Source organism: Zonotrichia leucophrys, chromosome 20, assembly GCF_028769735.1.
Source record: "Zonotrichia leucophrys gambelii isolate GWCS_2022_RI chromosome 20, RI_Zleu_2.0, whole genome shotgun sequence".
Taxonomy (NCBI): domain Eukaryota; kingdom Metazoa; phylum Chordata; class Aves; order Passeriformes; family Passerellidae; genus Zonotrichia; species Zonotrichia leucophrys.
The window spans coordinates 11,882,727-11,907,734 of record NC_088189.1 but is presented as its reverse complement, the minus strand read 5'-3'; the positions used below and the strand labels follow the sequence as shown (position 1 = coordinate 11,907,734).

Genomic DNA, 25,008 nt, shown 5'->3' with positions numbered 1-25,008 from the left:
GCATGAAGAACCCAGTCTCTCAACAAACCCCAGCACAGGCTGCTAAATGGCTTTGTTTGCTTTACAGTTTTACCTGCAGGAGTTTACAAAGGAGTTTTCATTCAGAAGCTGCAGTCATTTTACATCAGAGCCAGCTATAGAATCTATTTAACTAGAAGGGAAGTAAACACTTTCCAGCATTTCACCTGTGCCTTATCAATATGATTAACTACTAGGCAGTGTGTGTAATTCTTTCACTGAAGGAACAGGGCTGTGGATAGAAACTGCAGAAACTCTGTGAAGGCAATTTGACAGCCACAGCCAGAGCCACACTGGTATAACCATGTTCCCTTCAGCAGCGGGGCGGCTCCCCAGTCAACTTTACACCAGGTGACTCAGGGGGACCTTCAGCTGCACAATAAATCACTCAGACTATCTATCTGATATTTTTATTGCAATGACAGTAAGATTCTCCATCTGCTCTGCTGTGCTCAAGGGACTCACCACATCCCAACGAGTTACTGCATGCCTACCATGGGGTACATCTAATTGTGCTTCTGCCCTGTCACATACAGTCACAGCCAGGTTACATGAATACAAGCTCAAGGGAAACAGCAAAATGCACAGGAGAGCCAGGCACAGCTCTGTCTGAGGACGCAGCTGCCAGCTGAGCTAGTTCAGCAGGAGTGCATTACTTCTGGAGCTTGGACATCACGAGTGAAACCTACTTTGCATCAATATGAAAAGTAAGTTTTACATGGATTTTAACACTAGTAACTACTCTTGTGAAAAAAAAAAACCCAGAAACATACTTCAGATAAGGCTGAAAGTAACTTTTCTTCCCAAAGGTAGAGAAGCCAGGCTGTCTGAAAGCACCTCACATTCAAGTTCAAGGAATCTACATATACACTCAGGTATTAGCAGAACCTTTCTGCCACAGGAGTGGAAACTCGCCAGCCCACAAAACATAAACACGAGAGATAATGGAGCTCATTAGCTTTTAGCCGTCGGATGTTGGCTGCTGCTCTACCCACATCTCCCTCCTTCCCCAGGCGGTTGTGGCACCTACCTCACTCCAGTCTGAGCGCTCCGAGCTCTCAGCAGGTGCAGCTGCAGAGGCAGAGCTGGGAGTCAGCGCTCTCCTCACTGCCATGCCGGGCACCTCCTGCATCCCACAAGGGCAGAGAAGCTTCCCGGGAAGGGCAGAGAAGCTTCCCGGGACAGCTCTTCCCAAGGACACCGCAAGCAAACACGCGCTGAACCCATCTAAGGATTAGCCCCCCTCAGGTTTTACGTTTTCATTCACCTCAGTAGAAACTGACACTGTTTGTACATTTCAGGGTGCTATTTACACATCCTCTCCACCACTATAAAAACAGAAACCTACCAGTAAAAAGCAATTTTGTCCCCAAGCTTCTTGTCATTGACATTTCTGTCCAGGACGTTGTAGCAGATGTTGGTGGTCGCTCCTTTCATCCATTCGATGAAGATCTTCCCCTTGGTCACATCGAAGTTGTACTTCAGGAACGGTCCCGTGGGCTGACTCTTCCAGTAGAACTCTTTAGCGATGTCCCCCCAGAATTCTGCAAAGGCAACGGGCACCGGAGCCCGTGAGCGGGAAATAGGGATGAAGGAAGGGGGATGAGGCAGGTAACGTCTGTGGGGACACGCGCGGCACCCCCGAGCACCCCACAGGCGGAGGCTCTCGGGGGGCTCCCCACAGCCCCCGGAGGGCCCGGGCAGCCGCCGCCCCGCCGCGCCGGCCCCGCTCACCGTGAGGCTCTTCCACGGAGCGCTGGTACATGCGCTGGTAGTGGGACAGGGAGGGGATGTGGGCCGCGGGCAGGAGTTCGGGCCGCGGCGGATAGACAAGGGCCTTCTCCCCCGGCAGACCCATGGCGAGGCACCGTTGCTGCGCGCGGGCGGGGGCCGCCCAGTCCCGCTCCGCCGCCGCGCGGAGCCGGGGGCGGGTACGGCGGGCACGGCCCGCCCTCGCGGCGGAGCGAGGCGGCGGCCATGTTCAACGGCCTGTGCTCGTGGCGCCGTGTCTCTGGTGTCCCGCTGTCAGTGGTGTCACCCTCCCTGCAGTGTCCCTGTGTCAGTGGTGTCCCCTTGTTTGCTTTGTGCTTTCTGCCAGCGGTGTCCCCCTGTCAGCCGTGTCCTTGTTTCAGTGCTGTCCCGTGTCAGAGGTGGCGCCCTGTCAGCCGTGTCCCCTATGTTAGTGGTGTCCCCTGTGTCAGTGGTGACCCCCTATCAGCCATGTCACCCTGCAGCTATGTAAGCTATGTGCCCTACACACCGTGTCCCTCCTGGCACCAGTGTGTCCCTCTCCAGTGGTGTTCCACTGTCAGACATGGCCCTTCTGTCAGTGGTGTCCCCCTGCTGGCCACGTCCCCATGATCTGTGGTGGGCCCTGTCAGCAGTGTCCCCTGACACTGGTATATCCCTGACAGCCATGTCCCCATGACCAGCAGTGTCCCCTGTCAGCAGTGTCTCCTGTCAGTGGTGTCCCTGTGCCAGCCATGTCCCCAAGATCTGTGGTGACCCCTGTCAGCAGTGACCCCCTGTCAGCCACGTCCCCATAATCAGCGGTGACCCCTGCCACTGGTGTCCCCGCCATGATCAGCCATGTCCCACTGTCAGTGGTGTCCCCCTAACAGCCATGTCCCCAAGACCAGCAGTGACCCCTGCCAGCAGTGTCCTCTGTCACTGGTGTCCTCCTGACAGCCGTGTCCCCCTGTCCTGCACCATCAGCCCTGTCCCCCATGCCAGCAGTGTCCCCATTTAACAGCCCTGCCCTGTCAGCCGCCTCTCCCTCACCAGCAGGAGTTGTGTCCCCTCTGTGCCAGTCCCTGCCACTTTGCCAGGCAGAGGGATTGAGATCCATGAGCTCCTCCTTCACCAGCCCCAGCACAGGCCAGTGGGTATGGCCACACTCCGTGCCTTGTCCCCATGCAGAAAACAACTTTCCTGTGGATCCATGGCCCTCCACTTCTCCACTGAGCTGTGTGTGCACAGCAAGCTGTGGCAGTCCATTGAGCACCTTCCTCCTGCAAAAACTTTGTACAGATCTCCTGAAGTAGTGAGAAATTAAGAATTTTTTCACTTTTTTTCACCAAGAAGGCAGCTAAATGCTGGAACAGAAGCCCAAAGTAGGAGCAGGATCACAATCCTTAGACACAGACAAAATTCAAGATAAGCCCCTGAGTGGCCATGCCCATTGCAGCAGGAGGCTGGAGCTGGGGTCTCCCAGGGACCAATGTGGTTCCAATAGTCTGGTTCCAGAGCAGGAGTTGCCTGTGGTTGTACCTCCTGCAGCAAACCCCCTGTTATCCCAATCCTTAACATCCCCTGCATTGAGCCCAGCTGCCCCAACAGCATTGCCTGCCCCTGTGACACTGCCTGCCAAGAAGATATTTCTTAGGAAGGCTGCCAAAACCTCAAATTCCTTTTCTTCACTGGGGAACCCACCCCTTGGAGCAAAGCACTGCCATGCCCAGGCAGCCACCTGCCCTGGGAATTTCTTGCTGGTTTGGGCCAGGGCCAAAGAGCACTCAAAAGATTAAAGTGCATAAACTTAAAGTTGGCACAGTGTCAGTGGGCAGGTACAGCCTACTCTGGTATCCTTGGGTTTTCCCAAGTGCAATTGTGCACTCCCTGGGTGTGTTGCCCTGCTCTGGATTGGAGGAGACACAAATCTGTGGATTGGTGAGCACTGTCTGGCACTCCAAGCAATGTTCTCATCAGCGAAGAGGCCAGAAACAGTTCTGTACACAAAAGCAGCAGCGCTGGTGTGTATTTTTCATTAAGGATGTTCCCTGGTTTTGAAGGGCACGGCTGTGCTGCAGCTCCCTGCTCTGTGTCAGTTTGCTGCCTGCCCACACTGCTTCAGGGCAAAGGTTCTTCTGTGACCCCTTGTGGGAGGACACAGCTGGTTTACTCCGAGGTGAAACCCAGGAGTAGCTCAGGTGATACCTCCCTCCATGGACTGTGCCCTATGGGCAGTATCACTCCAGAGATATTCTCTACACACCTCCAACATGAGCTCAGCAGGATTTACATCCCAAATCTGTCAGTCACCTTCACACCATGCTGTAGCCCATGTAACAAAGCTTCTTCAGCCATGTGCTATAAAATCCTTGTCCTGGAAAGCTACAGTGTGGCCTTATACTATTGATTCTATTGTAAATATAAATAAATATAAATATAAATATAAATATAAATATAAATATAAATATAAATATAAATATAAATATGCTATATATTATATATAATGTCTACATAGTTTATATATATATAAGCTATATAGACATTATATATATCATATATATTTACTTAATATATATTATATAAAATATACATTTATATATTATTATGTATAGTATAATTTTTATATAATATAATATGAATAAAAATAAATAATGAAGAATAGATAATATATATTTATATATTGTGTATTTATATAATTTTAATATTTTTATTATATATTATATTTTTAATTTTATTTAAAAAATTAAAAAAAATTTAAAAATCACAGGAAGATTAGTGTGCAGGGTCTCAATCTCTATCACACAGATGAAGATGAAGTCTCCAACACAATTCCAATGCCCAGATTTAGCCCATTCCTTTTTGGGCTTTCATCTGGGATCAGCAGTTTCTGAGCCCAGGCCTTCTCTGTGGGTAAACCAGTAAGGATACAGCTGAATCCTGCAAGAAGTTTTCCTTGACCAGCCAGCAGTATCATTACCTCCAAGTTCCCAATTACAAAAGGTGGGGTTTTTTTTAAGAAAAAGTCATTTTGGCTCTGCAGCCTGGGCCCTTGGACAGGGTTATTTTTGAAGCTCCTCAGGAGTTTTGGGAATTTGCACTCCAGCACTCCCCTTGGATCGATGGTCTGGGAATGGCTTCATGAATTTCTGGATACACTTGGCACATCATTTAACCCCAGCTGGAAACCACTCTGATCCTCTCCTGAGAAGTGGGACAAACCCTGCACCTCTAATGTCATTCAGAAGACACCTCAAGGTGATAATTTTCTGTTAGGAGTTGCCAACCTTCAGTTCCAGCAGCCTGTGTCCCAGGGATTTTGCATTTACCAGCAGCTCTCTAACAAACCCTCTGTCTCCCTCAGTGCCAGGAAGGGGGCTGTCACTCACCCCATGGCAGGAAAGGGCTTTGTCACTCTCTTTGTCACAGGACAGTGTCCCAGAGCCAGTGAAGAGGTGCTTTGCAGATCTCGGAGGTGTCCTCTGCTTCCCTTCTCATTGGCCTTTTGCTTTCAGTGATTTAGGCAGCTGAAATCCCCCACCAGCCTCAGTGACAGCATGATTTCTGTCCAGCAACTGTTGCCTGTGTGTGTAGGACATTGTGAGCCATGAGGCTGGGACAGCCCCACAGCCCCTTATCCAGTATTGTCCAGCCTGGGCTGCTGCAGCCAGGGAATTTTGTTCTTGTGCTGCAGCTGTCCAGCCCAGGAAGCTGCCTGATGGGGAGAAGGTGCATCTCCTCTCAGAAAGCACCTGCAAAGCAGAAAATTCCAAATAGCCTCCTATTGTTTTCCCCGGCTCTCTCATGTTCCAGTAAATCTCCCAGCAGCTGCATACAGGGTTGTGAACCACAGAGACCCATGGCACAAACACAGCCCTCCTCACCTTTTCATTTCAGTGTCTCACAGCTGGAAAACCACAGAATCATGGAATGCTTTGGGTTGGAAGGGAACTTAAAGCTCATGTCATTCCAACCGCCTGCCATGTGCAGGGGCACCTTCCATTAGGCCAGATTGTTCCAGGCCCCATCCAACCTGGTCTTGAACACTCTGTGGGCATGCCCAGCCTTCCCTTGGTGATTTTACAGGATCTAGGAAAGGGAATCCTGCTGTGTGACCATGCTTTGCTGCTCCAGTTCCTCCACCCCGGGGCAGTTTGCATCCAGCTGGGCTCCTGCCCTGGGGGCTGGTGTGTGCTGGAGCTGGATGCTGCAGGTTTGCTCTGAGCTTGGCTCCCAGCTCTCCTAACTCACCAGGCAGTCCTGGAAAATAAAGGTCCTTTATTGCCTCTTCCTGTAGAGGAATAAAAGTACTTTAAGTGTATATGTTAATGTAATTACTTGGTGTATATATTAATGCATATTAAGGTCTCTTGAAGAGACTCAGAGGGTCAAAAAAAAAAAATACTGGCCAGGATATGTGGTATCTTGCTCAAACTCTGCTTTGGATACTGTGGAAGCTTGGGGAAACAGCCTCTAGTGCAGCACCCACAGCAGCTCAGCAGCTGTGGTGGGACCCTTCACTGCATCTCCCCTGACAAGAAAGATCTCAGTCCTGGAGATGCTGGGGGTGGGGGAAAGAAACTGGAGAGTGTGGACTGGTTTGTACACCTCAGACCTCCTGATGCTGGTGGGGTGAGCAGGAGGCAGCCTCACATGGGAACCTTGTGCTAATTTGGGGTAAGTACTGCTCCAGGTGGGCAGGTGACTTACCTGGGGGTCCAACAGGGGTCACAGGGCATTGCCTTCTGGCCTTATTGCCAATAAAAGTGGGAATCACATCCCCATTCATGCAAATCACTGAGAGGATCAGGCAGGAAGGATGCAGCCCAGAGCAGTGGAGGAAGGAAGCCAGGAAGGCACGGACGAGTCTGAGCTACACCAAGGCACCAGTGTGATGGCTGAGCCTCATGGGCATGTCTGGAGGAGGGCAGCAAGCCAGCTCCTCTCCCACTGCCTGTCCACTCCTCCCAGAGCATCTCCTGGGCAGGGCAGCCTGGACCAGGGCCTGGTGAGGCAGATTGAGCAGCTTGGTGTAACACCTGTCAATGATGCTAATCAGAGAAGGCATCTTTTTATCATGGATCTTACTCTTGGTGAACTTATCACAAGTTAAGTTTGTGCCTTGCATGGCTGTGCCAGAGGCACTCGGAGCCTTTATCAGAATATCCCAAAGTGGGAAGGGAAAGATTTCTTTAACCACAGGCAAGGGAAGAGAACTGAGGGGCAGAACAAAAGAGCAAAGGATCTGGAAGGTATCACAAGTGACACCAGCAAAAACTCCTGGGACCTGCAGAGCAGGGGTGAGATGGAGTGGGAGGCACAGGAGATGGAGTGAGAGGATGTGACCAAGCTGTGGATCTTCCTGCTGGGGCTTTCTGGGCTAATTTTCAGCACATAGCCAGGCTGTGCAGCCCTTCACTTGTGCTGGATGAATCAGCACTCGGCAGTAGCAGGGTTAAACACCGGGTTGTTCTGTCTCCCCACTGAGGACACTCCCCCTCGTCGCTGGCTGCAGAGGAAATTTTAATCAACACCGTGATAAGAGCCCTTCAGTCCTGCTGGGAGTTATCAGCTCCTTTGTTTGTAAATGTAACTGCTCAATACCAACACACTTGGCTCTGGGTTCCTGCACTTCCCTGCTCCACAGCCCTTTGGCTCAGGCTGCTCCCTCCCTCCAGCTACCCCTTAATCAGGGTGTTAAAACAGCCCAGGTTGTGCTGAAAACACGGATCAACCCTGAGCTGTTTCCTTTCTACCCCTGCTGTCACTGGGAGAGAGGGTTCTGAATTTGAGGCGGTTTTAAGCTTCAAGGAGTAGCTGATGAATATCAGAGCCTGGTAATTTAGCCCTCTGCAGAGTACAGACAATATATTCATAATCATTCTATATGGAGATGAGCTAGTAATGCAATCAGGCTTATAAATCAAACCCAGGAGACATGTTGGTGCTGTTTGCCTGAGCTTCTCGAGCGATCTATCCACAGGAAAATGTCTGTCTGACTCTTAGATGGGGCCAATTAACTTATAAAGATGCTCTCTCCTCTCACAGTGGCTCATTTGTTTACTTGGGCTCTGCCAGCTGGTGCTATTTTCATTCTGGGAGAGGGGGCCTGGTTGGTAAGAGATTTGTTGGACGCCTGGGCTGCAGAGGAAGGGAAACTGCTTCAGGAGAGGCAGTGCCTTCATCAGCAGCACAGCAAGGAGACTGGGGTTTAATAAACAGCTTCCCTGTGTGAGCTGTCCCCAGGCTTCAGAGCATGTCCTTTCACTCCCATAAACGTGGCTGCCTCCTTTTGTCCCTGTTTTATTGAGCAGGGAGGGATAGCTGGAGCTCTGGTCATGCCCAGGGTGAGGCTGTGTGGACACAGGAGCACATCCCACACTCTGGCAGATTGGGAATCAGCACCAGTGGGGCTGGGAGGGTGATGCCAGCACCCAACAAAGCAGCTCTGCTCTTGCTTTGCTTCTTTCTGGCTTGGCCACATCCTGCCCCACGCCACGTGCTGGGAGCAGGATGGGATCTGCTTTGACTGAGCAGGATTTAAGGTGTGCCGGCAGCCAGGCAGGGCTGGGAGCAAAGGGACAAGGAGTAAAGGGACACAGCTGGAGCAGGGCCAGCACGGAGCTGAGCTGAGGTCGGTGCTGACACCAGAGGGTGGTGTGGTCTCACGCTGGAAATTCACCGCTGGAGACACATCCCTGCTCTGGCACGTGTGTAAGGAGACAAGCTCACATTTATTTTTTTCATAGAGATTTTTAATGTTTATTTTTTAACAGACTCGGTTTAAATTTTTGCTTTCTACAATAATTCAATGTAAAAATCCCAGTACAATATACAACAGTTTGAACATTTGGAATAAGAAATCCAGCTTGGGGAGACACGTAAGTTCAGCTAGTTCCTAACACAGGTAGCAAATTCCCTCCACCCTCCCCCAGATTTCCCAGCCAGGAAGGCATATGGGCAGGAATGCTTCACAAATGTCACACCCACCCTATAAAGACACTGGGTGCTGTGTCCCTGCAGTGGGACATCCCCTAGGAAAGGGCATTTTCCCCTCCATGGGACGGCTGGGAGCCTCCAGCATGGCAAGGCAATTTTCAGGGAAGCAAGGCTGGCTGGCCCTTGTGCGTGAGTGACATGGGATGCTCTGAGAAGTTCCTGCATGCAGGTCCTGCAGGGTTTGGAGCTCCCTTGGCATGGAGAGGAGACCTGTCCTCCCCTTGGCAGCACTGCCAGCAGCCTGGTGCCCTACTGCAGCTGTAAGGCTGTTGGAAGGGGATGGCCCTGCAGGGGCAGAAAACAAGGATGATGAAAGATCCCTGGCTCTTGGGTCTGAAGGGACATCTCAGGGATCACTCACTGGCCTGGGAGCTGGTAGCTTTTTCAGGAAGCCTCTTTGGGTTGGTCCATGGTACTCAAGCAGCCTGGGAATAGTCCTGTTTGAACAGCCTGGGGTGGTCCTGCTTGGGCAACATGGGAAGGTTCTGCTCCAGCTACATTGGATGATCCTGCCCAAGCAGCCTGGAGAGGTCCTGCTTGAACAGTTTGGGGTGCTACTGATCAAGCAGGATGGGATGGTCCTACTCAATCAGCATGGGATGGTCCTGCTGGAACAGCATGGAATGGTCCTGCTCAGGCAGCATGGGATGGCCCTGCTGGAGCACAGTGGGATGGTCCTTGTTGAGCATGGGATGGTCCTGCTAGAACACGGTGCGATGGTCCTTGTGGAGCATAGGGTGGTCCTGCTTGAGCAGTGTGTGTGGTGGTCTGCTTGAGCACCATGGAGCAGCTGCAAGTGGCAGGGATAGTTCTTCATGTCCTAGAGCATCCCAAGCAATGCATTCAAAGCCATTCCTGGACTTTCTCGCCCCTCTTGCAAATCCTTCACTGCTGGAAGTGATCCTAGGGGAATCTAGTCAAGCTGCATGTTCCACATCAGTTATTGCTATTGTTAGACTGGGACATTGGTGACTTTATCTGGCTGAAACCTTTATCTGGTTACTGAAGCCTTCCAAGGGCAGAGGTTATCCCCTTTCCCCCCATGACCAGTTCCAGCTGCACTAGCCCTAGGGAGAAGTGTTTTCTGATGTCAGGAAGAGCCCTTCCTATATGCATCAGGGGTGGCTGAGCTGGTAGTGGCTTTCCTGGGTCGGTAAGGGATGGGATATAAGGCAGGAGAAGTGGGAACAGAAGCAGAAAATTGTAGCTGGAGTCAGATGTGCTGGGAGTAAAAGTGCAGGGAGGAATGGGAGAGGTCAGGCTGGGAGAAGACTGGAAGTCAGGACAGAGGTAGGAGATGAAGGAGAATGTAAGGACAGTTAGAGAGGGAGCTGTGAGGTAAGGAAGGATGGATGGAGGTCAGGGAGGGGTGGAGAGGGAAATCTGTGAGGTTGGTGGACACTTAGAGCGTAAAGAGGGATAGGAAGGTGGGGAGAAGTGGAGGAGCATAAGGAGAAACAGGGACACTGTGGGAGGCAAATGACACAGGATGGTGAGATAGCCAGAGATTGAGTGTGAGAGGGACAGGAAGAGGTGAAACTGCAGGAAGAAGTATGGGGAACAATGGGAAGTGAAGGGTCACAGGAAGAACTAAGGTGGAGGAAGAAGTGTGAGATGGAGGATGAAGGAGATGGAAGATGGGAAGGACAATGAATATGAAAAGTGAGGTTGGGGAGGATGAGGAGACTGGGCAGATGGTAGGAAGTGGAGGGTGAGGAAGGACAGGCAAATAGTGGGTGGTGTGGGGCATGGGGAAGGATGGAGGACAGTGGGAAGTGGAGGATGAAGAAAGTGGATAAAATCGAAGAGGAAAACAAGAAGAGTGGAGGAAAAGATGGAGGGGAGATAGAGAAGAAGGGGAAGGATGAGGAAACACTGGGAGATGGACATGGATGACAGGAGGAACAGAGACACACTAAGGGGACAGAAGAAGACAAAGACTGGAGGGCAGTGGAGGAAGATGAATGAGGAAATGGGAAATGGATAAGCACAAAGAGGGACTGGAAATGTGGAGGTTAAGAAGGTAAAATTGGGTGACATTAGCAGTTGAAAGGATGGTGAAATAGTGGGAGGTGAGGGTGGAGAAGTTAAGGACATTAAGAGAGCAGAGAGGAAGAGAGAAGAGGATGAAGAAAGATGTGGAGAAGATGAGGAGGGGAGGAGGTTGGGGTGAAGGTGGGAACTAATGGAGAATAAGCAGTGATAAATTAATGGTAAGATGTAGAGGGCAGTGGTGGGGGGAGCTGAAGAAGACAGTGAAATGTTGACATGAATATGAAAGGAAAAGCTGGAGGCAAAGCAAGGCAAGGATGGATGGGGCAGGGTGAAGGGGAAGAAGGAAAAAACATGAGAAGAAGGTGGGGGTGAATGAAGCTAAGGAACAGGATGGGGTGAATGGAGGAGCAGGTTAGAGGGATGGGATCGAAGTGTGGCAGGAAAACTGGAGGGTGGGATATGGAAGGCAGTGGAGGAACAAAGGAAGGAGGGATGGGAGGTGATGGGTGATGGAGCAGAACAAGGAGGGAGAGGATGCAGTGTAGGATGCAGGAGCACAAGGGGTTTGGAAGGGACATGGTGGGTAATGGAGGAGCACAGCAAGGCAGGGAGGGATGGGACACAGCTGATGACAGCACACTGGAAGGAGCGTGGAAGGAGGGATGGCATGTGAAGGGAGTGGGGGGAACAGGGGGGATTGGAGGTGGTGAGCGACAGTGGAGCACAAAGAAAGCACAGGACACAAAGGAGGATGCAGGACAGGAAGGAGGGACAAGACATGGTGGCTGATGGATGAGCACAGAAAAGAAGGATGGGACCTGCTGGGTGATGGAGGTGGGTGGCAGGGAAGGATGGGACACAGTAGATCACTGCAAGGAAGGAGGGGTGGGTGAACAACAGAGAAGCAGTAGAAGAAGGGTTGAGACATAAAAGAAGATACACAGGAGGGATGGGGTATGGTGGGAACAAGGGAAGGAGGAATGGGATGGAGTAGCACAGGAAGGAGGGCTGGGTTGGGTTAGGGTTGATGAAAGAGCACAATAAAGAGGGATGGAACATGGCAGATCAAAGATAAGGGATGAAAGGAATAGGACATGAAGGATGATGGAAGAGCCAAAGAAGGAGGGTGGGTTTTAGTGGGTGATGGAGGACCTCAGGGTGGAACAGTTTAATGGAATGAACCTGAGGGAAGGCTGGGACCAGCAGGTGGTCAGGGAATCACAGAATCATTAAGGTTGGAAATGATCTCTGAGATCATCAAGTCCAACTGAAGGGCACAAGGGCAGGGAGCCATGGGCAGCAGAGGAAGGGGGATGTGGGTGTGTGTGCAGGCTGGGGTGAGCTGCTGGGCAGGCTGGCATGGCACATGGCAGCTGTGACAAACACCAGCGCACCACAGGGACAATGCAGAGCTGAGGGCAGCCTGGTGACAGTGCTGGCAGTGAGGATCCACAAGGAGCCCTGCTGGTGTGGCACAGCTGGGGTCAGCACATGGGGACCGTGCCAGGGACAGACAGATGGGTGAGGAGAGCATGGGACACCATGTGTGGGCTGGGCAGCAGGCAGGATGGCAGGAACAGAGGCACAGGATCAGGTCACCCCACACCTCCCTCTGCAGCAGCCCTGCCCCAGACAGGACAGGCAGCACAGTCCCCCACCACAGCATGGGAAGGCAGCACCAAGGGTGGGGTGAGGGGTTGCAGGGCCTTTATTCATCACACAACAAGCAGGCATGACACAGGGGCGCAGGATGGGGTGGGCAGAGAGCCTGTCATCGGGGCAGGAGGTGCCCTTCATGCGACCTTGGCATGGGCTGGTGAGAGGAAGCAGGAGGACAGGGCAGGGGCAAACGGCTTTACCCAAAACACCTCAGGTTTCACCCCAGGCTGGGCACTGGCATGTGGACAGGGGCAGAATCATGGAGGGGCTGGAGTAGAATCAGCCACCTCCACATCTCAAGCAAATTTTCCCCACAAATTCCTTGCCAGCCTCATCTCAGCCCCCCTGGGAAATGCTCAGCACCGCTATTTACAGAGTAAGACAGAACTGACCAATATTACAAATAATTAAAAGGCAGTTTTAAAAATGAGAAACCACATTCCAAAAAAGTAGAGAGTCTTTTAAAAAAAAACCAAACCAAACCAAAACCCCGATTATCCATGAAAATGCTAAAAACCACCCCGAAAATATCTATGTACAGCAGGAGATTGCCCGTGGCAGTGCTGGACCCAACAACTCCGTGGCAGGCAGGGACACAGCCCGGCCCTGGCTGCTGGTGAGGGTGGGCAGCACCCAGCTGGGTGATGAGGGTGCCCCGGGGGCTGGCTGGGTGCTGCAGGAGCAAAAGGCCATGGGTAGTGGGCCTGCTGGGCCCTGGCTGATGCTGGTGTGTCCGGGGACACCGGCAGTGAGCGGCTGTCGCGGAGATGCTGACGGAGGCTGCGACGTGGCAGTGATGCAGCAGCTGCTGCGGGCAGGAGAGGGCAGCAGCCTCGGCAGCACCGGCAGTTCTTTAGAGAAACTGCGAGATGACAATGTGCAGAGGCCCTGGGAGTGGTGTACAGAGCTCCAGAGCAATGCACAGAGCCCTTGGAGTGGTGTACAGAGCTCCAGAGCGATGCACAGAGCCCGTGGAACAGCATACAGAGCCCCTGGAGCACTGTACAGAGCCCCAGAGCAATGCAGAGCCCTTGGAGCAATGGATGGAGCCCCTGGGGCAATGCAGAGCCCTTGGAGCCGTGCACAGAGACCCCAGAACAAGGCACACAGCCCCAGAGCAATGCGTTGAGCCCCAGGCACCTGCAGGCAGCTCCATCTGGGTGAATCCCTGCCTGGCCCCTGGCAGGCGGCTGGAAAATAGGTCAGGCAGCTGCCTCAGAAATCTCTGTTCTCTCCTGGAGCTGCACAGGGGAACCAAGGCTGCTCTGAGTGGGACTGGGTCGCAGTCCCCCAGCCCCAGGAGCTCTGCAGTGCTGTGGGGGCTGTGGCTGCTGCCCCCTCCCTCCCTGGGTAAGGCTTTTTCTGGTGGTGACAGAGGGACGTGCGGCACAGACCACGGGCCACGCTGCAGCCTCCCAAACCACAATCTCTTAATCCAATTGGTGCCTCTCCAAAGTAGCTCATTTCGGTATTTTTAAAATGCACTTGGTTTTACATTGCAGGCTGTCCGGAGTTGGGCAGGGCCAGAAGTGGAGAAATGAAAAAAAAAAAAAAGAGAAAAGAAAAAAAAAAAGAGAAATATGTATATTCAGCACTTGGAGAAGAAATAACTACAAGTGGCCCCAAGCAGGGAGGTGGGTGCAAGGCAGGGGCACCACAACCCCTTGAGAGCAGGGGATGTGCACACACACACACACAGAGGCACAGGCCACCTCTCCCCATGCTGTGCACCCAGTGATCCCCACCTGCAGCTGGAGGAGCCCGGGGACCACCCAGACCCCTGCCAGCAGCCAAGGGCCTCAGCAGCACCCCAAGAGCAGGAGGGTGGCCGAGGAGGGCCCCCAGCCAGCCCAGCCCGGGTGAGCACAGGGAGCCTCCCTCCTCCTTCCTGCCGGGGAAGCACACTCAGCCCGCGGCTGATGCAACCGCACAGCAATCGGGCAACGGGCCCGGGATGGGCAGGATGCTGCAGCCACAGCCAGCACCAGCACCCTCCATCCGCGGGGTGGCTGCAGCATCACCCCTACAGCGGCCCGGCCCTCCCTATCGACAGCAGCAGCCTCCCCTGGCTGCTCTCCCTTTCTCAGCCCTCGGCACAGCAGGGTCTCGCTGACACTCCCGGCGCGGTGGCACCAGCCAGGATGCCCCGGTGCCACCTCTGCACAGGCAGGAGGTGATGCAGCCACCCTGCCAGGGTGTCCCCGCACCCCGGGGCTACCTCTGGCTCCACATCTGCTTCGTAAGCGTCCCCGGGGCCGAGGGGACGTTTAGGAGACAGATGAGCCTGCGCCGCCTCCGCGAGGGGCCCCGCGGGCTCAGCGCGGGCGCTCTTCCGGCAGGACAGTGGATGGCAGGCACACTGCGTCCCCCGGCCCCCCGTCCTCACTCACTCGAGGCCCCCGGCTTCTCCTCCGCCCTGGGGGGCTCCGCGGGGTGCAGTTTGCACTTGGAGGGGGAGTGGCGGACCGCGGAGCGGGACGGCCGGGCAAAGCACGAGGTGAGGGACTGGGAGCTGCAGTCACACGCCGTGTCCTGCAAAGATAGACAGGGCACAGCGGAGTTAGAGGGGTCAGGCACCCTGTCCCCCGCCACGGCGGGACACCCCGGGGGCCTCTGTGCCTCGTTACCTCGCTGGCTAGAGCCGAGATGAGGTCGGGGTCCCGCAGGGCTGCGTCCTTACTGCCCTGGCCAGGGGACGAGGGCTTGGGGTCCTCGCAGCTGCCCTGCTTGAGGACCTTCTTGTTCAAGACACGGGAGATGTTTTCGTGGTGGGTGGCGGGGCTGGGGTGCTCGGCTCTCTTGCTCTCTTCCCCAGTCGCCTCCTTCTTCTCCTGGGGGGCAGTGGGGCTCTGCGCCCGCCCGCAGACATTCCTGAAGAACTCCTGCACGAGGCCGTACTTGGGTGCTTCGGGCTTGGCCCGGCTGCTCTCAGGGCAGCCCGGCTTCCAGATGGACTCGGTGCTGCCCGCGTGCTCCACCACACTGAACAGGCTGGACAGGCCATCGTTGATGTTGCTGAGGACGGGGCTGTCACGGGTGGTGGTGGAGCGGGCCCAGGCAGAGCCGTTCTGCTTGCTCTGGTGCAAGTTCCACAGGCTCCTGTCCTTGGAGGCATCCAGCTTGGAGGAAGACCTCCTTTGGAGCTTCGGAGAGCCGTATTTTGGGGAGCAGCATGGCCGCTCGATCCTGGAGTGGACCTTATCCAGGGAGGAGGAGATCTGCTTGCTGCGCACGGACACGAGGGAGGAGCTGCGCGGGGACCAGCTCTTGCCATGCATGCCGGCAGCACGGGGCAGGTCGGTCTGCAGGCCCACGCTCACCGTCTGGATGGTCTGTGTGCCCACGTGGGCCAGCCCCACGGTCTGGCTGGAGGTGCTTTTCACCTTCCTCTCGAGCGAGCTGGAGCGGATGGCCTGGCGCACGCAGTTGGTGATCTCCTTCATGTCGTCGCTCATGTTGCCGGAGATCTCCAGGTCGTGCAGCGAGGAGGGGAAGCGCGGCACCGGCGGCACCGCGCTCTCCCCTGTGCCACCATCCAGCAGCTCCTGCTGCTGCTTGGAGAAGTTGCACAGCCACTGGCTGTAGGTGCCCTCGGCGCTGGCCGACTCCTCCGGCTCCTTGGGCTTGGCCATGGTGAACAGGAATCCGGGCTCGATCATGATCTTGCCCTCCTTGTTGTGCACCAGCGGCGCCTCCAGCCGCCGCACCACCGGCGGGCTGTAGTAGATGCGGATCCCTGTCTTGTCGGGGGCCGTGTAGCTCCTCTGGATTTGTTTCTGAGCTGGGTCGTGCCCAGAGAGGCTGCTTGCCCGTGAGTAGTCCCAGGAGGAGATGCCCAGCTTCTCCTTGGCCAGGCTGTCGGGGACAGGTTGTTCGATATTCACATATGTACAGTTGGAGGGAGGGAGGCTGGCGCTGTCCCGGATCCCGTTGGGCAGCATCTGGGTGGTTGAGGATGACTTTTTGCACCGGGCATGGTCACCCAGCCCTGGCATGGTCTTTCCAGAGAGGTAGGGAGAACAGTCGAGCAAGCTTTCAAACTCTGACATGGAGGAAACAGACTTGGTCCTGTGGGAGGAGAGAGGATAGGGATCAAAACAGGGCAGGGAAGGGATTGGGGACAGCTGAGACACACTGTTCCCACCCCAATGGGACCTTCCTGGGCACCCAGTCCTGCTCCTCACCGGGAGCCCTTTGCTTCCAGTACTATCATGGAACAGGGTTGCATCTCCCCTGTGACTCTCAGGGATGTCAAGCCCTCTATGTTCCAGGGGCTATGGAGGCATCAGCACACTCACCTTTTGAGGTTGGTTCCCTTGGCTTCTGCTTCAGAGATTGTCTCCTTGTCTGTGATTTTCTCATTGAGAGCCTAGGAGGGCACAGGAGAAAGCTCCAGGGTCAGAAGGCACAGGACCAGGGCACAGAGATGGGCTGGGGCTCAGGGGCTGCATCCTGCTCCCCTCCAGCACCACCAGCTTCCCCACACACCGAGGCACAGCAGTCCCGGGACTGCATGGGGCTTGCTGCAACCACATCTATTTAAAATCAGCTTTTTATAAAAAGAAGCTCTTGGGGGTTCAGCCATGCCCTTCATGCTCACATTCTCCTGGTGTTCTCCCTTGCAGCCTCATTTGCTGTTTAAAGGGGTGTTAATTTGGGTTCACACATCCTCCTTAGCACAGATCTGGGCTCCAGGAGCATCCTGAGAGCACTCCACACTCTCTTACCCACCTCTTTCCAGTTGCTGCCATGCTTCTCCATTTCAGAGTGCTTCAATGCCCATGGATTGGATCCTTTCTGCAACTGGAGAATGCATTGGTCACTCAGCAGGTGCAACATGAGCCTCTCTGGGCAAGCAAAAGCACGAAACATTCTTGGGGCAAGCAGCAGAGGCTGGAGGACACGTGCAGGATGGGGGACACCATACCTGGTTGAGTTTGTTCTGCAGGTCCTTCGCTTGCTGCTCTGCCTGCTGCTGCTCCTCCTTGAAGCGAGCCAGCAGCTCCACCTTCTCCTGGTTCCAGTTCTTCTCGCTGATCTGCAGCTGCTTGGTGAGGTCCATGACAGCGCTGTAGGACTCGGCCAGGAGATGCTGGTGCTCCTCACGCTCCCTCTTCAGTGCCACCTTCCAGTCTGGCAGCGCACGCTCTGCGATCCCTTTGCCTGCCTTTGACTCCAGCTGTGGGGACACGGTGGTGGCTGTGAGGGACCCAGGGCTCCAGTGTGGTGCTGGACATCTCCAGCAAACAGGCAGGGCTGCAGGCATCCCTCTTGCCAGTGCCAGTCCCATGCTGCCGGGCTGGGCAATAAGCATGTCCCCAAGGACGTGACACACACAACATGGCTTGCCCATGGCACAGCCAAGCCATGGCTTGCAGCCACAACATGCCAGCTGGCCAGCAGATGGTCACCCAGCAGGACACAGGCTGAATGTCCTGCCGGCCTGGCTGTGCTCCTGCCTGCAGGACATGGCTCCTGGAGAGGGGCACCATCACCTGAGTGGCCCCCAAGGATGCAGCACCAGTGGGGCGGTGCCACCATAGCTGCTATGCTTGCTTTTGAGGAGATATGGGAACTGGGGACTTATGCTCTGCCAGGAGAAATCCTGCCTGGAAAGTGCTGGGGAGCAGAGCTGATGTGCAGCCATGGGCTGCTGCCAGCACAGCATGAATGGAAACCTCTCAGCACTGGGAGGGCAGGGCTGAGGGACTGGTGAGACTCATCCTACAGGCAGGAGCTTCCCCCACTGCCCAGGCTGCCCTTTCTCCACCTCCTGCCTTCCCTGCAGCCCTGCATCCCTTCTGCAGCATCCACAGGGATCCTGTGCTGTGACTCAGGGTGGGGGAGAGGTGGGCTCTGATGCTGCTCTCAGCTGCCTGTCCTCAGGGGGGATGCTGAGCCCCTGTCCCATCCCACCCTCCCCAGACAGAGGAATAAAGAGCATCCTCTGCTGCTCCACAGGCAGATTTCCATGCCAGCCCCGTTGCCATGGAAACTCTCCTGCCTGAGTGGCTGCTAATTAAGATTCCCACAGTGCCACCCTGCTCCCAGCCCAGCGCTTGGCACAGGGCACAGGCAGGCCCCCAGCCCCCCAGCAGGCACGGGGGGGGCTCTGCCAGCCCATGGGGTGCCCAGGGCTCCCACCTGGGCAATGTGGCACTTGAGCTCAGCACGCTCCATCTCCCAGGCAGCCTTGGCCTTGGTGAACTGCTGCTGCAGCTCGCTGGCACCACGCCGCTCCTCCCGCAGCTCCGTGCACAGCTCCTTCAGGGTCACCTTCATGTCTGCCAGAGTCTTGATGCACTCGTTGGGCTGCAGGAGAACAGGGGTGAGCACAGGCAGCACGAGGGGATTCAACAGGGTGCGACTCTGTGGGAGCTGTCCTCTCTGCATCCCAGCCCTGCAGGCTGCTGCCAAGGTGAGGGACAGGGACCATCCCCACCCAGGCACACACCCCAAGAGGAGCCACCAGCCACAGCAGGACCTGATCCTATCCTGATCCACCCCCTGGGCTCGTGGGGACCCTGCTCACCGTGTTGGGGGTCCAGGAGTCCCCAGCACACATCTTGTTGTCTGCCTGTTGTTGTGGAGCTAGTTCCTCCTCTTCCAGCAGCAGGTACAGCTCCTTCATGCTGTTCACCTGTGGGTGACACCGTGGCTGGGGTGATATGGGGACCCACAGCCCCTGGGCAGGATGGGGGACACCCAAACAGCCCTGGGCAGGACAAAGAGGCATGAGGGACACACCCAACAGTGTGGTCTCCCCTCCATGACAGCCCACTGTACCTCCAGAAAGTCCTCGCCCTCACTGTGCACCACTTTGCCCTGGCGCCAGCGCTTGAGGAACCACTTGAGCTTCATGAAGAGCAGGAGGAAGCTCTGCCTGAACTGCTGGGACTCCTGCACCAGCAGGTTCTTCTCCTGGCTCCAGAACTTCTGCTCCAGCCGCCTCTGCAGGTTGAGGCTCTGCAGCTCAAACTCCCGCCGCAGCAGTGCTTTCTGGTGGTCCTCCTTCAACTATGGAGAGATGAGTGGCTCCAGGACAAGCACTGGTGGCAGCCATGTGATGCTTCCCCCCCAGGGTCTGGGCTGAGCCTGGTGCCAGCCCCATATCCCCATCTGGGGGAGCTTCACCACTCTGGGAGCATGCTGGGGATGGGGGAAGCCCTGCATGGCTCCATGTGCAGGGAGGAGTGTGCTCAGCCTTGAAAATGGGACATGAGCCTGGTGCCAGCCCCATATCCCCATCTGGAGGAGCTGCACCACTCTGGAGCATGCTGGGGACAGCAGGGCCATGGGGGAAGCCCTGCATGGCACCATGTGCAAGGAGCGTGCTCAGCCTTGAAAATGGGACATGCTGTGTGTGCTCCCAGGTGACACCCAAGTCCCCACGTGGGTCATAGGGCTGAGGCTGGAGGTGGCAGTGCCATAGGTTGAGGACAGCTGTCTCCCAGGGGGAGAGGCTGTTCCCTACTCACCTGGCAGATCTTCTGTGAGAAGTTCTCCACCTCGTCCTTCCTCAGCTGCCTCTCCTGTGAGAGCTGCTCCTGCAGCCCCCGCAGGCTCTCGTTGGCCTCAGACAGCACCAGCTGCAGCTCCTTCATCTGTAACAGCCCCAGAAGGGGATGGCAAAGCTGCCCTGCACTTCCCTTGTCCCCAGCTCCCCAAAGCCTGTCCCACAGCCCTGTGGCCGAGGGGACACGGCTCCCAGGCTGTGCCATACCTCGGTGGCGTAGGAGTCGTTCTCCTCAGCCCGGCAGGGTTTGTAGCTCCGGGCATGGGCGGGGTCCGTGTCCTTGGCGTGGGGGATGCGGAAAGGGTCGGCGTCCCTAAAATCAGGCTGCTGCATGCGTGGGCAAGTTAATGAGAACAAACCAAAAGAGCGGGAAGGGGGAAAAAAAAACAAAACAGAAAACAAAACAATGGGTCTCCGAAACAGTAAAGAACTACAAGACAACAAAAAGGATGAGGAGGAGAAGGAGCTTCATCACCATGGCGGGAGACAATGTGGAAACCAAAAGGAAACACAGGATGAGGAGACACGTGGCCTGGATAGTTTGGGGAAAGGGGAAAAAAGAGAGAAAGAGGGAAAAAATGTGCAAACACCAGTTACGGTGCCATGCAGTGACTGGGGGAGACTGGGACCTCGGGCTGGGGGGACCACATGCAGAACAATAGGACTCTGAACAAGGGAGTGTGCTCCAGAAAGGGGCTTGTGCCTGCAGCCCCAACCACCACTGACACCCCTGGCACGAGCTGGGACCCCTGAGGACAGTGGGACAGCAGGGCATGAGCTGCTCTGCACTGCTCCAAAGGTGTTCTCCCCTGGATGCAGATTTGCCCTGAAGCCTTTGCTCTCCAAATTACCCTGCCTGGGTGTTTCTGGGGATGGAGGATTCCTGCAAGTGGGGTCCCTGCAATTTGGGCTGCTTTTGGAGGCTGCAGACTGCTCTCCTCCCACCCAGCTCATCCCCAATAAGCAAAGAGCTTCTGAGACACAATGTTGGGCTAAGCCAGGGAGAGCAGCCCTGCTAGGGTGGGATTGCACCTGAGAGCCCCTGGCCATGGGCAGGGCAGCCTTGGCACAACCAGCCTGTGCCAGGATGCCCACTGCCTCCTGCCCTGGGCACACTCTGTTGGAGCAGAGTCCTACCTTGTCCCCGGTGCCACTGGCATGCAGTGAGGTGTTAGTTTGGATTTTGCTCTGGAGAGGCAGGAGGGAGGTTACAGTGGGGATCAGGGTTTGCTCCATTAAAGCAGGAGGAAACGTGGTGGCAAATAAAGCGGCAGCTGCTGTGAGGGATGTGGGAAGAAGCCATACCTGGAAGTCAGAGGAATGCTCTTTGGTGACATCGTGGCTGCTGGGGCTGGAGAAGGGGAACGAGTCCGTGTGCTCCTTGAAGCCACTGGTGAGGTGGTCCACCTTCCTCACGAAGCAGCCCAGGTCCTGCTGGAGCACGCCCAGCCTCATCAGCAGCACGTTCATCAGCTTGGCATCGCTGGGGCTGTCACCACCGCTGCCCACCGCCTCTCCCAGCAGCACCCCCGCACACTCATTGTCCAAGCAAGCCTTCAGCCCCGCAGTGAACCCGTTGGCATCTGAAATCAACACGTCGATCGCTTTGCTGACCAGCGTCGCCTGGTCCCGGATGCCCAGCAAGGTCTCCAGGTCCTTGGGCTTGAGCAGTTTGGCAGGGCCATCGGGCACCTTCCCAGTGCCCAGCCCCCTGTCCTGCCCGTCGGGCTCACTGCTGCCCACACCGTCCCTCCAGCCGGCGGTGGGCACGCACTGCGCCGAGTCGCCGGCCTCGGCATCGGTCTCCAGCATGGGCCGGGTGCTCTGGCAGGAGGCCAGGTCGCAGCGCTGCAGGTTGGACAGCAGCACCCTGTTCTCGTACTGCAGCTTCTTCACCTTGCCGCTGAGCTCGCTGATCTGCACCTTGGCCGTGGCCAGCTCCTCCTGCGAGGGCTCGCTGACCACCGAGCAGCTGTCCTCCGAGAGCGTCACGTCCAGCTCGTGCTCCGACTTGTACTTGCTCAGCTCGTTCAGGAGCAGCTTGTTCTGGTCCTCCAGCTCCAGCAGCGAGCGCCTCAGCAGCTCGGCCTCCTCCTCCACGAACTGCAGGTGCCGCCGCAGCTCGGCCACCGTGTCCCCCGCGTCCCCAGAGACGCCCGCCAGGAACCGCGCGTCCTGCCCCGGCAGCTCCCTGTCCCCCTGGCCCTTCATGTCGTCCATCTCCGCCCGCAGCCCGCGGTTCTCCACCTCCAGCTCCACTATCCTCCTGCTCAGGATGTTGGCTTCCTCCTCCACCAGCTTGAGGTGGACCTTCAGCTCGGCCTCGCGGGAATGGGGGGAGTCAGCCAGCTCCTCCACAGACAGGGAGCTGTCCAGGTCACCATAAAGGGACCTGTACTTCAGCAGCTCCTCCTTCATGCCATCGTTCTCCTTGGCCAGCTTGGTCAGCTTCTTGCACATCAGGGCTGACTCCTCCTTGGCAAAATGCAGCTGGCACTTCAGGTCTGCGCTGTCCTCCTGGGGACCCAGAGGGGGTGGGTGTTAGAAAGATGCTCCCAGGAACCATGGTGATTCCCAGAGAGCCCTGGGGATGTGCCACCTGTCGCAGACATCTTTTATGAAAAATCCTTTCCTTAGGATTTTTCCTCCTGAGAAGCTGAGAGGCCTCAGGAACAAAATGTAAACATTGATTATCTGCTGTGGAATGCAACAGGTGCATCTGTGATTGGTCTCATGTGGCCAATCACAGTCAGCTGGCTTGGACAGAGAGCCGAGCCACAAACCTTTGTTATCATTCCTTTCTATTCTATTCTTAGCCAGCCTTCTGATGAAACCTTTTCTTCTATTCTTTTAGTATAATTGTAATGTAATATATATAATAAAATAATAAATCAGCCTTCTGAAACATAGAATCAGATTCTTGTCTCTTCCCTCATCCAAGAACCCCTGTGAACACAGTCACAGCCACCCTCCCATGCCAGTCATCCCAGGGAAGCTGCTGGCTCTGCTCCTGGAGGAGGAAAAGCTTTGAGATCCATCCTGGAGACTTTCAGGGCGAGCCTGGAGATGGGACAGGATGCCCTGGATGAGGAGACCTTGGGGTCTTGCCCCAAGAAGGACATTGAGCCACTACCAGGGATGTAAAGACCAAGTCCAGCCTGATCCACAACAGGGCAGAGGGGAAGGGAAAGGTCTCAGGACTCCACAGGGTTTTTAAGGCTTCCTCCCCAAAACTGCCACTGAAATGCCCTCATCAGGGCTCTGCTTCTCTTGCTCAGCCTCCACTCTCATCACAGGGCAGAGAAGCAGCTGAAAACCTCTCAAAGTCCCAACCCCCAGCCTTGCTGCCACCACCTTGCCAGGGCACTGAAAACCCAGGCAAAGCCTCAGCACCAGCTCACCAGTCCCTTCCCAAGGCCCTCTGCTTCCCAGGACCGTTTCTCCATGTGTTCTTTTTTTATTCAGCAGTTAGGCTCTTGGCTGTCTGCCCAGACAGACCGTTTCTCTGCTCTGGGAGCTTTTTGGATGGAGGACCAGGATTTCCTGACGTCCAGCTCGCAGCTTCCCGTGCCCTGGGGTCACCTGAGTGCTCTGAGCTGAGCTGTGGTCACTGCCAGGAGGGGACTGGCTGGACTGTGCCTCTCACCTCGCTGCACCCACTGCAGCTGGGCAGTGCTGGAGATGCCCAAGCCCTGTGGCTGGGTGGCTGCTGGCCCTGGTACCCCTCTGCCTGGCTGAACTCACCCCCTTTCCCCCTTTCTTGCTGGAAAAAACAAGCTGCCCCCTTCTCTGGGTGCTCTGCACCCCCAGCCACACCCATGCTCATCCCAAACCCCACAGCAGTATTTACTCTGCTGACTTCCTGCACTGCTCATAACAAGGCCAGGGGTGATGGAAAGGGGGTTCCCATGAGTTTGGGGTGCCATTTATTCCCTAAATGTCCTGCAGTGACCATGGGAACCACCCTGCTGCACTTCCATGCTTGTGCACCGGGACACGACCTCACTAAGGAGCATTAAAGCTGTGCCCCCCTAATTAGGTGAGGAGATTAGGGGAGGGCTGCTGTGGGCAGGGCAGACATGACCTCAGTTCCTGTTTTTCCAGGGGGAAAAAAAAAAAGCAGCAACCCAGTGTGTCCCTCTATGGCACCAGCAAAGAGACACACACAGGTCCCCAAGACCACCTGGAGTGCTCCTGGGGTCTGGGGAGATCTCAGTGTTGAGTTTGTCCCCTCCCAGCTCCATTTTTGGGGAGTGCTGAAGCTCAGCCAGCACAGCCAGGCAGGAAAGGGGCCCAGGAAGCCACAGATGAGTCACAGCATCTGTGCCACAGGGCCACCAGCCACAGCTGAGCAGGGACAGGGAGCCCATGGGGGCCACATCCAGGGGCATCTGCACCCACCTGGGGAAGCCCAGAGTTCCTGGAACACTGGTCCAAGCAGAATTGGGGCCACTCTGACCCCAAGATGAAGGGCCTTAGTTCCATGGGGAAGCAGAGGGGGCTGGGGTTGTTTCCTGCCTCAGGAGGAGGCAGATGAGGGGCTCAGCTTCAGGAAAGGGGTGATGGAGGAGCTCCCTCAGCTCAGGGCAGAGCTGGCTGTAAGTGCTCTCTGGGGAACTGAGGGGAAGGATGCTGGGACCATCAACTGGCCAGAAAGGGCTCTGAAGAATGGAGTTAAAGGGAGATGATAAATAAGGACTGGAAGGGAAAGTCTTTGAGGACCTGGGGGTCTCTGTCCTGTGGCTGCACAGAAGGGCCTGTGCCAAGAAGGACACAGGTCACCCAAACCCCTTGGGCTGCTCAGGGCTCCTGCTGGCAGACACTCAGCAGCATGTCAGGAGTGTCTTTCCATGGTCTGCCTCCCTGTCCCAGCTTTGGGGGAGCAGATCTGTTCCCCAAAATAAACCCTTCAGGTCTGTTGCCTTTGAAAGAGGATTTCTCCTCCTGCCTTTCTATCCCTGCAACAGCAGCTCTGCCTCTCCAAGCCCTGGTAACAGCATTAGTGAGTCACAGCAGCTCAGCTCAACAGCAAGTGACAGCTGAAATCCTGCTGCCATCGGCAAATCCCCTGAGAGGGCAGGAGTGCTGTGGCC

At 55.7% G+C, this 25,008-nt stretch overlaps 2 protein-coding genes across 4 annotated transcripts in view; both read right to left on the bottom strand.

Moving 5' to 3' along the window:
* ACSS2 (acyl-CoA synthetase short chain family member 2) overlaps positions 1-1,936 on the bottom strand; it is a 30,017-nt gene extending 28,081 nt beyond the window's left edge. The window contains exons 1-2 of one of the 2 annotated variants that reach the window (XM_064729748.1): positions 1,753-1,936; positions 1,367-1,562 (exon numbers count right to left, since the gene is read on the bottom strand). In XM_064729748.1, the coding sequence (XP_064585818.1) occupies positions 1,367-1,562; positions 1,753-1,876 (320 nt within the window). In that variant the 5' untranslated portion in view covers positions 1,877-1,936. The remainder of the gene's footprint in view (positions 1-1,366; positions 1,563-1,752) is intronic. The other variant, XM_064729749.1, reaches the window with a different exon arrangement.
* Positions 1,937-8,479: 6,543 nt separating this feature from the next.
* MTCL2 (microtubule crosslinking factor 2) overlaps positions 8,480-25,008 on the bottom strand; it is a 29,673-nt gene continuing 13,144 nt past the window's right edge. The window contains exons 5-16 of one of the 2 annotated variants that reach the window (XM_064730300.1): positions 21,221-22,432; positions 20,123-20,242; positions 19,878-20,003; positions 19,186-19,416; positions 18,932-19,039; positions 18,544-18,711; positions 17,327-17,578; positions 17,131-17,202; positions 16,698-16,768; positions 15,027-16,467; positions 14,790-14,931; positions 8,480-13,902 (exon numbers count right to left, since the gene is read on the bottom strand). In XM_064730300.1, the coding sequence (XP_064586370.1) occupies positions 13,874-13,902; positions 14,790-14,931; positions 15,027-16,467; positions 16,698-16,768; positions 17,131-17,202; positions 17,327-17,578; positions 18,544-18,711; positions 18,932-19,039; positions 19,186-19,416; positions 19,878-20,003; positions 20,123-20,242; positions 21,221-22,432 (3,972 nt within the window). In that variant the 3' untranslated portion in view covers positions 8,480-13,873. The remainder of the gene's footprint in view (positions 13,903-14,789; positions 14,932-15,026; positions 16,468-16,697; positions 16,769-17,130; positions 17,203-17,326; positions 17,579-18,543; positions 18,712-18,931; positions 19,040-19,185; positions 19,417-19,877; positions 20,004-20,122; positions 20,243-21,220; positions 22,433-25,008) is intronic. The other variant, XM_064730299.1, reaches the window with a different exon arrangement.